The following is a 9226-nucleotide window of genomic DNA, read 5'->3' as shown; positions in this document are numbered from 1 at the left end:
AAAAGCCACCAGGTGGGCCAGGTTGGTTGGTGCAGATTTGGCTCCGGGTTGGGTAGATTAAGCAGTGTTGGGTTGTTGTTTTTCTGAAAGCAAGGGTACCTTCTAAATTCAATTCAGTCATCCCTAGCATGGCGCTTTTTTTTTTTTTTTTTTTTTTTTGAGACTGAGTCTTGCCCTGTCACCGAGGCTGGAATGCAATGCTGGGATTACAGGCATGCACCACCATGCTCAGCTAATTTTTATTTTTAGTAGAAACGGGGTTTCACCATGTTGGCCAGTCTGGTCTCAAACTCCTGACCTCAGGTGATCCGCCCACCTCGGCCTCCCAAAATGCTAGGATTACAGGCATGAGCCACTGCGCCCGGCCGCACTGGGATTTTTTGAGGTTGCAGTGGGTATCCTGTTTTCACTGTCACATCAGGTAAAGCAAGCTCTTGGCTCAGAGCACATAGGTGGATAAGGAGCAGCAGTGCAAAGGCCACCCAGTGCCACATGTACCCAGAGCCATGAGGGGCAGTCCCTGGAGTGGTGCATGCAGCCAGCCACAGCGGGAGGGACCCCCGTGCAGGGTGGGTGGGAGCCAGCTGTGGAGTCTACCTTCTTTAGACTGGGAATGGAGGTGCATGACTCTCCGTGGAAATGAACTCACTGATCCCCACGAGAGAACAGGAATTGGAGTGACCAGACAATCAGAAAACCGACCTGCCAGACTCAGCCACACATTTGATCACCTGAGGAGTTTTATACACTCTCAACACAGGGGCCATATCCTCAACCAATCACATCATTACCTTGGGGCTGGACCCCAGGCATTGCTTTTTAAAAAAAATATTGAAAAAACACCTCAAGTGAGTCCAACATGTAGGAAAATTGGGAAATGAAGCTCTAAAGAAATGTCAGATGTGGTTAACGGATCATAGAGAACCATGATTTAACTTAAGTGGGCAGGTGGTATCATCAGCACATTTTCTGTGTCTGGAGAAGGATGTTGGACCCAATATCTAAACGGAGAACCACTACCCACCAAACATCCACTTCTTGAATTAAACGGGAGTCTGTGTACATTTGATGGCGGATTCAGGTTTCTACCTCAAGGACTCTTTCTCCTAAACAGACCTGGGTGAGGCAGGATAGGTAGTCAAGAAGGTGACCATGTCCTCCAAACGCAGCACCCATGGGGACCATACAGCCAACACAATCAGCCCCAGCCTTCACTTTCTAATTGAGTTCATTCACACAAAACCATCTACAAAAGGGAGTTTTCCCTGTAGAGAGCATGAGCATTTTGATTTTACCTGTTCACAAACTGACCCTTTGCTCGTTATAATAGTAAAAAACACACCCCTGGGTGGAGACTTCAGATGCTAAAGAGACGTGTGCACAGCTACTGCACCTGTGTGTCCAGGGGACCACCCAGAACATGCTTACCAGTAACACGTCTTCCCACCCCCTTGTGTAATAATCCGAGACTCCCATAAAGGGGAGTCTCCCTCGAGCGGGTCTTTGCTGTCTCATCCTTAGGAGCAGCTGGCCCTGAATCCTTGCTCCCAGGATGTCCTGTCTATTCTGCCCTTAACTTTCAAAATACTCTATTTCCTTTGCAGTAGTTACTCTATGGTGCATCTCTTTGCTGTGTGTCTCTTGATTAATTTCCTTTAAATTAAGATGACAAGAACCAAAGTCTTACAAAAGTGGCCTTTAATAAATGAATCCAGCCTATTCGGGAAGGGACCTTTCCAGACCTCTGCAGACTGCAGGACTCTGCCTGTCAGCTCATCCATAAAATGTTCTCCCAAGACCAGCAGCCTCAGCACCACCTAAAATGCACATTCTCAGGTGATCCCAAACAAGTAAAATCTGAGAAATTGTCACCAAGAGGATCCTAGGGAGACGTGACAACTCAAGGCAATGTGGCATCCCGGATGGGGAGGAAGGAAGAGGAGGTCATTGTGTAAACACTAAGGAGGCCTCAATAAGGTATGGGCCTTAGATCACGGCAATATATCCAGTCAGTTCATCGCTTGTGGCAAATGTGCCATACTGACGTACCATGTTAACAATAGGGGAGGCCAGGCGCAGTGGCTCACACCTGTAATCCCAGCTCTTTGGGAGGCCCAGATGGGCGGATGACATGAGGTCAGGAATTCGAGACCAGCTTGGGTAACGTGGTGAAACCGCATCTCTACTAAAAAAATACAAAAATTAGCTGGGTGTGGTGGCACATGCCTGTAGTCCCAGTACGCGGGAGGCTGAGGTAGGAGAATCGCTTGAACACAGGAGGTGGAAGTTGCAGTGAGCCAAGATCGTGCCTCTGCAATCCAGCCTGGGTGACTGAGAGAGACTCCATCTCAAAACAAACAAACAGACAAACAAAAAATAATAGAGGAAATGGTGTGGGGACAGTAGGGAGCTCAATGGACTTTAGAAAGCTATTCTAAAACAAATTCTTTTTCTTTTTTAATTTTGAAACTGAGTCTGGCTCTGTTGCCCAGGCTGGAGTGCAGTGGCACGAACTTGGCTCACTGCAACTTCTGCCTCCCGGGCTGAAGCAATTCTCCTGCCTCAGCCTCCCAAGTAGCTGGGACTACAGGCACGTGCCACTGCGCCTGGCTAATTTTTGTATTTTAGTAGAGATGGGGTTTTGCCATGTTGGCCAGGCTGGTCTTGAACTCCTGACTTCAAGTGATCTGCCCACCTCAGCCTCCCAAAGTGCTGGGATTACAGGCGAGAGCCACTGCACCCGGCCTACAAATTCTGTTTTAATGCACACTCTCAGGCCCCACCACCGGCCTACTAAATCAGAAGATCTGAGTTTGGGGTCCACCCATCTCTGGATCAACAAAGCCTTCAGGGGATAGTACTATTACTAAGACCAACTAGTCACCAGAGACTCCCAATGCCTCTGTAGTTCAAGAGTCAAATCAGGAATTTAGAGGTTGCCAAATTTAGGCCACAAAATACACCATCTGGGGGCAGGGAGATAAATAGGCAAAGCAGAGAGGATTTGGGGGGGCAGTGAAAATACCCCCCCCCCCACAATACTCCAGTGGTGGATACTCATGAGGCCTTTGTCCAAACCCACAGGATGTACAACACCCAGAGCGAGCCCTAATGAACACTATGGACTCTGGGTGGTGGTGATATGTCCAGGCAGGCTCACTGATGGAACAAGTGCACCGCTCTGCTGGGGATGCTGGGCGGGGAGAGGCTGTGCTGTGTGGGGTGGGAGTCTGCAGGGACTCTGCACTGTCCACTGAATTTCCCTATGAACCTAAGACAGCTCTGAAAAAGAAAGTCGTTAGCCAGGCGTGGTGGCTCACCCCACACCAGCCTGGGCAACAAAAAATCCCATCACTACAAAAAATTATTTCCAAAAATTTGAATATCATAATTATAATAAAGTCTAATAAAAACAATACAGGGCAGAGCGGCTCATGCCTGTAATGCCAGCACTTAAGGAGGCCGAGGCAGTTGGATCACTTGTACTTAGGAGTTCAAGACCAGCCTGGGCAACAAGGCAAATCTTCATCTCCACAAAAAAACACAAAAATTGGCCGAAGTGGTGGTATGATCCTGTAGTCCCAGCTACTTGGGAGGCTTAGACGGGAGGACTGCCTGAGCCTGGAAGGTCGCGGCTGCAGTGGGCGATGATCCTGCTACTGCAATCCAGCCTGGTTGACAGAGGGAGACCCCATCTCAAAAAAAAGAATAGAAAAAAAATAAAAATGAAAACTATTTAGGATACCTAATAAAAGCTGAGTTTCAGATAAATAATGAATAATTTAGAACAAGCTGATACTAAAAAAACAAAAAACGTTTATCTGAAACCCAGATTTCCCCAGGCATATCGTGTATTTAATCCGGACACCCTCCTTGGACAATTGTACTTTACAGCAAAACAGTGCATAACAGCATGTCAATCAGGAGACTGTTTTTTGTTACAAAATATTGAAAACTAATAAGATGTTTATTGAAAGAACAGCAACACAAACCAAAATAAACCTAAAACAATAGAAATAATGAAACAAAAACCAAAATTCACTGGGGAGGAAAAAGATTTAAACAAACATCCTAGGAATTCCTATCTAGGGCACTCCTCTGTGTGCCAGGCGCCCTTCATCTGTCAAATGTCATCTGACAACATCGGTGAAAAACCTTCATTCACACTTTCTTGGTGCAGAAGACAGACCCATGGTGAAGTCACTGTGAAGTGGCTTCTCGATGTGTTTTCTGGTGGCGTCTTAAGGTCGCCGGCCGACCGAAGGCTCTTGGACACTTTGAACATTTGTGGGGTTTCTCTCCGGAGTGGATGCGCTGGTGCTCCTTCAGATTCGCCTTGTAGGTGAAAACTTTCTTGCAGTCTTTACATTCGAAGGGCTTCTCCCCTGTGTGGCTTCTCTTGTGACACTTCAAGTAGGACTTCTGGGTGAACTGCTTCTGGCAGACGTCACACGTGTAGGGCTTCTCGCCAGTGTGGGTTCGCTGGTGAAATTGCAGGCCTATGCGCTGCATGAAGCGCTTCCCGCAGAGATTACACTGAAAGAGTCTCTCTCCTGTGTGTGATCTCGTGTGGACGGCTAACTTGCCGCGATACTTAAACCTCTTGCCGCACACCTCACATGCAAAGGGCAGCAGTTCCTTGACTTCTTGGCCATTGGGGTGACTGACTGGGCCCGCAGGGCCTGGGGAATGAACTGGATTGATCTCAGCTTGTCCCGGGGATTCTCTGTTGCCCACAGGTGTGGCTCCTCCTTGAGGCTCTTCTTGGGAAATGGAGGTGGCGTTTGGTTTGCTTCTTTTGAGACCTCTCAGATTCAGAGCGTCTCCTCTGTTCTCGCTGTGAGTTGAAGCTTCTCTCTCCACAACGCAGGCAGAAGGTGTGTCAGCATCCACATTTTCCACAGAGGCTATTTTTTGGGGTTCCTTCCCCTCCTTTGCTCTCACCAGATCTGCTAGAAGAAGGGATTCCACACACAACAGTTAATAAGGTGCATTTTCAATACACCAAACTCATTGCAACCAAACACTGATGTTGGCTGACAACTTCCCCTCAACCTTAAACCTAAGACATTGGACCGTAGGTCTCTGGAGAGTAAGGCATGGAGAGGCTTTGGCAGCTGAGTGCCAACTCCCCCAGACATGATAATGCTGGGCCCCCAGCCCCGCACCCCAGAAGAGAGGGGCTATCTCCACACAGGTGTAAGTCTTCATACTTACTGGGACTGTTTGGAAGCTGAGGCTCTGGGGATGTCAGTCCTGGGTTCTCCTCCCTGTCTTCCTCCAGGTCGTTCTCCAAGGTCAGCTTGGGTCTCAGAGCCTTTGGGTCACCTTTCATGACAATAGCCTCCGGCAGCAGGAAGTCCTCTTCCTGACAATGGAAAACCAACAGCAATGACTGCCCTGCCTAAACCGGTGGAAGGACATGTCTGCCTTTTCCTGACTGGATGCACCAACTCTTCTAATGACACAGGTGTGGTGGTTTTCACTGTTTGGTTCTCTGAGCATATTTCTCCCCGCTGTGCCAATGTCTCCCTGTCCCTGACGCTGGAAGGAGCATGACTCTAGGTGGAGGCCCCTAACCCCTGGCACCACTGGCATTGGGGCTGCATCACCCTCCTGGAGGGGGTGCTCCTGTGCAGAGCAGAGACCCCGCCTCCACCCTCTAGATGCTATTAACACCCCACCACCCCTACAATGACGCACAAACACATCTCCAGACATGGCCATGTGTCCTGAAAGGCAGAATCACCCCAGTTGAGAAACACTCCTCAAATTAAGAAATTGACAATCTGTAGGAAGTGAGTTCCTTGCTGAATTATTACATTAAATGTCGTTGAGGAAACTGGATGGGGAAGGGACCTTCAGTTCATTCATCTGTGCCAACTGCCTCCCTTATTTCACTGAGACCATTTCTTACCCCCCTCCCACCCTAAATGCTAAAAGCTCTCATGGTGGAGAGAAAAGTAGATGAGGCTTCCCTCTCTGTGATGGCTCAGGAATGAATGTTTGGAGATGTACCATGTCCATGGGGAATGGCTGTAATCTTTTCCTGTGCCAAATCTCTCAATCAGTCCAGCGGCCACACGATTTCCTCCTGTTCCTTCTCCCACCTCTGCCCAGACACCAGGGCCTCACACACTCACCTGCCTCCTGGACAATGCAGGGACCCTGGGCAGGGTCTGCAGCTCTCGGCTGGCCTGGCCTTCCCCCGGACACATCTGGTTCACAGAGGAGGTCCGCTGGCTGGACACGTCTCTCGTATCATCTCTGACACTGACGGGGGCTTCAGCCATCTCCACATCTGATTCCTGCATAAGATATTCCTTGCCGAGCAAGTTGACTACAGACTATAGAGAGAAAAAAGGCAATCAGACTCACTATGAGAACCTGAAAGTAGCTCTCATATTCCCTGGGTCCTGCCATAATGCTCACACTTTACTGTAATTAATGTTCAAATCTGCCTTCCCGATGCAGAATCAGCTCTGTGTGAACTTTTTTCTTTTCTAGATAAGTATATAAATATGAGTCCTTTAGATGAAAGGGTCTCTAAACCAAAGAGAAAACAGGGAGAAATATTCTGGGTGAATCCAACTCAATTGGCTGATGGCGGGCTCATGTGCAGACCTGGAGGCAGATCCCTGCATCTGATACCAGCCACTTTCCCTGCCTCAGGATGGGACTTCTGGGCCCCCCTTCAGTTCACTCTAATGCCTCCTTCCCTACGTTCCATCAGGCCTAATATTTCACCAATGTGTTTCTTTCATGTTGGCCTCACACAGTGTGTGGGTCCCTGTACCCCCTCTGCCTGTCCATCTCCTACACCAGGAACTTGCCGTCTCAGCACAGCTGATATTTGAATCTGGATGATTATTTGCCATGATGGGTTGTCCTGAGCATTGGAGAATGCTTAGCAGCATCTCCTGTCCTCCCCCTTGTGACAACAAAAACTGTCCCCAGACACTGCCATGTGTCCCTGACGGGCAAACTCTCCTCTACTTGGAAGTCCTGACCTAGAGCAGCCCCTCGGGTCCTCTCGAGTCCAGCTGCACCGTGCAGCCCCCATCCCAGCTCCCCTTCCCTGCATCAATCACGAGGGTCCCACTCACCCATTTCTTGGGTCTTCTGTTATTTCGTAGCAGGTCCTCCAGGTCTTTGCAGCTCTGCACACCGTTCATCATGACTAAGACCTGGAGCTCCTGGGGCATGGAGATCATGAACTGCTCCATCACCAGCATGTCCAGGATCTGCTCTTTGGTGTGGAGGTCGGGCCTCAGCCACAGATGGCACAGCTCAGTGAGTTTCCTCAGAGCCTGGATGGGGTCCGACTCCTTCGGGCAGCTGAACATCCTGAAGTTCACATGACAAGTCTCAGGATCACTGTCATGATTTCCAAGCTGAGTTGCTGGGGATGGCATGGACCGTGGTGGCTCTGACCCAGGGCTGTTGCAGGATTCTCTCTGACCCCATGAGGGTGTGCAATTTGCAGCCATGTCTACTGGAGAATATTTCAATCTGTCTCTGAGAAAGCTCTTCCAGAAGCTGGTGTCTAATTGTGACCTATCTACACAGGCCACCCCTGGTTTTTCTCAGTAATAGATTCACTGTTCATTCAGAAGTCTGCAGGGAAAAAAAGCGTGAGCTCTGTTAGTTTAAGTTTCTACTCTACCCACCCCGTCCTTCCAAATCCCTCATCCCAATCCCAGACCCCACTTCCCCTCTAGCATTGGACTCAGCACCGTGGAAATCAATCCACTCTGTTATTCTTCCAGTGTCTACACCTGACTACATGTTCTGGAGTAAAATCTGAATACTCCCCTGGATTCTGATCTCTAGGGGATCATTGTGCAAAGGCTGAATTGGTTTTCCTGCCCATCGAACAACATTGTTTTTGACTGTAAATAAAATAGGACAGGAATGTGAAGCGCCTAAAATCTGATGTAACAATCATGTCAGTTCTTTATGTTTTCTTATCAAGATAAGATCCAAGGCAAATCCTTAGTCATAATTATGCAATAAGACAAATAAAAATAGTTACAATGTAAGATATTGTCCCACAACAAACCCTCTTAATCCCAGAATTATTCGCTCCAGAGAAGGGACAGCACTAAAGAATCCCATGAGGATTAAGCTCCTACACAGATATTTTGTTATTTTGGTGAAATGCACATTCATAATTTCATCATTTTTACCCTCTTCAAGTGAACAATTTCATGGGACTAAGACATGCACCATGTTGTGCAACCATTACCACTGTCTAGGTTCTAGTTCCAGAATTATCTCATCACCCTAAAAGGAACCCCATCCCCATCAGTGATCACCCCCTGCCCACCCACCCCAGCCCCTGGCAATCACCAATCTACCTTCTGTCTCTAAGGGTTTCTCTATTCCTAATCTCATCTCAGAAAATGGATTTAAAGTCTAGTGGTCTTTGATATGTTAAAGAAGTGGGTTGATACAATAATAAGATTTTTAAAAATTAATTCCTAAACGTAGCTTCATTAGGCAGGAACCACTGTATGATACTCTCCAGGCATCAATTATCGTCCAAGTTCAACAGCTATGAGAACACAGCCCTGCTTTCCTAGACACAGGTGGGGGAAGCAACCTGAAGGTCTGCAGAAGGGAGAAAAAACTGGCAGGAGGGTCTCAGGAAAGGTCACTGGAAGCCTGGAGGATGAGTACCCACACTTCCTGGAAGGACTCTGAGCAAGTGCAGAACAGAGAGACAGCCAGGGAGACAATCGTCAGAGGCGGGAGACAACCCAGAGGAGGAGACAATATTTACACACCACACATCTCATGGGGCCCCTGTGCAAAACACAAGCAACTCAAACTCCTCCAGAGCGAGAAAACAACCCACTAGAAGGGCTTCAGGCGCCTGTGTGGACACCTCAGATGAAGACATGTGAATGGCCAGCAGGTCTAGGAAAAGGTGCTCGTCATCACTCATCATCAGGGACATGCAAATCCAAACCACAAGGCACCCCTCACGCCTGCTAGAGTGGCTGTTCCCAAAAAGACACATGGAACGAGTGTTGGTGAGGATCTGGGGGAAAGGGGTCCTCTGCGCCCTGTGCTGGGATGTAAATTAGAGCAGCCGATATGGGAGACAGTAGAGAAGCTCCTCAGAAAATTGAAAGTACACAACTGCATGATCTGGCAATCCCACTCCGGGGCAGGTACACAGAGGAAAGGAAATCAGGACGTGGACTCCAAAACAGTGAAA

At 48.5% G+C, this 9226-nt stretch overlaps 1 protein-coding gene across 2 annotated transcripts; it reads right to left on the bottom strand.

Annotated features, from left to right (window-relative positions):
- Nucleotides 1-4074: 4074 nt before the first annotated feature.
- Nucleotides 4075-7617, bottom strand: LOC115932619 (zinc finger and SCAN domain-containing protein 5C). 2 transcript variants are annotated; one of them, XM_031006154.3, is made up of 4 exons: nucleotides 7107-7617; nucleotides 6144-6347; nucleotides 5218-5368; nucleotides 4075-4952 (listed from the first exon to the last, which is right to left on the bottom strand). In XM_031006154.3, exons 1-4 carry the CDS (start codon nucleotides 7488-7490, stop codon nucleotides 4201-4203), a joined length of 1491 nt encoding a protein of 496 aa, XP_030862014.2. In that variant the 5' UTR covers nucleotides 7491-7617; the 3' UTR covers nucleotides 4075-4200. The 2 variants fall into 2 exon arrangements, with proteins under 2 accessions (XP_030862014.2, XP_055226655.1); XM_055370680.1 differs by having other exon boundaries at nucleotides 4081-4949; nucleotides 7107-7490.
- Nucleotides 7618-9226: the final 1609 nt, after the last annotated feature.

The sequence above is a fragment of the Gorilla gorilla genome, chromosome 20, assembly GCF_029281585.2.
Source record: "Gorilla gorilla gorilla isolate KB3781 chromosome 20, NHGRI_mGorGor1-v2.1_pri, whole genome shotgun sequence".
NCBI classification, from domain to species: Eukaryota; Metazoa; Chordata; class Mammalia; order Primates; family Hominidae; genus Gorilla; species Gorilla gorilla.
Note: the sequence above shows the minus strand (reverse complement) of the source record. Positions and strands in the feature narration are given on the sequence as shown.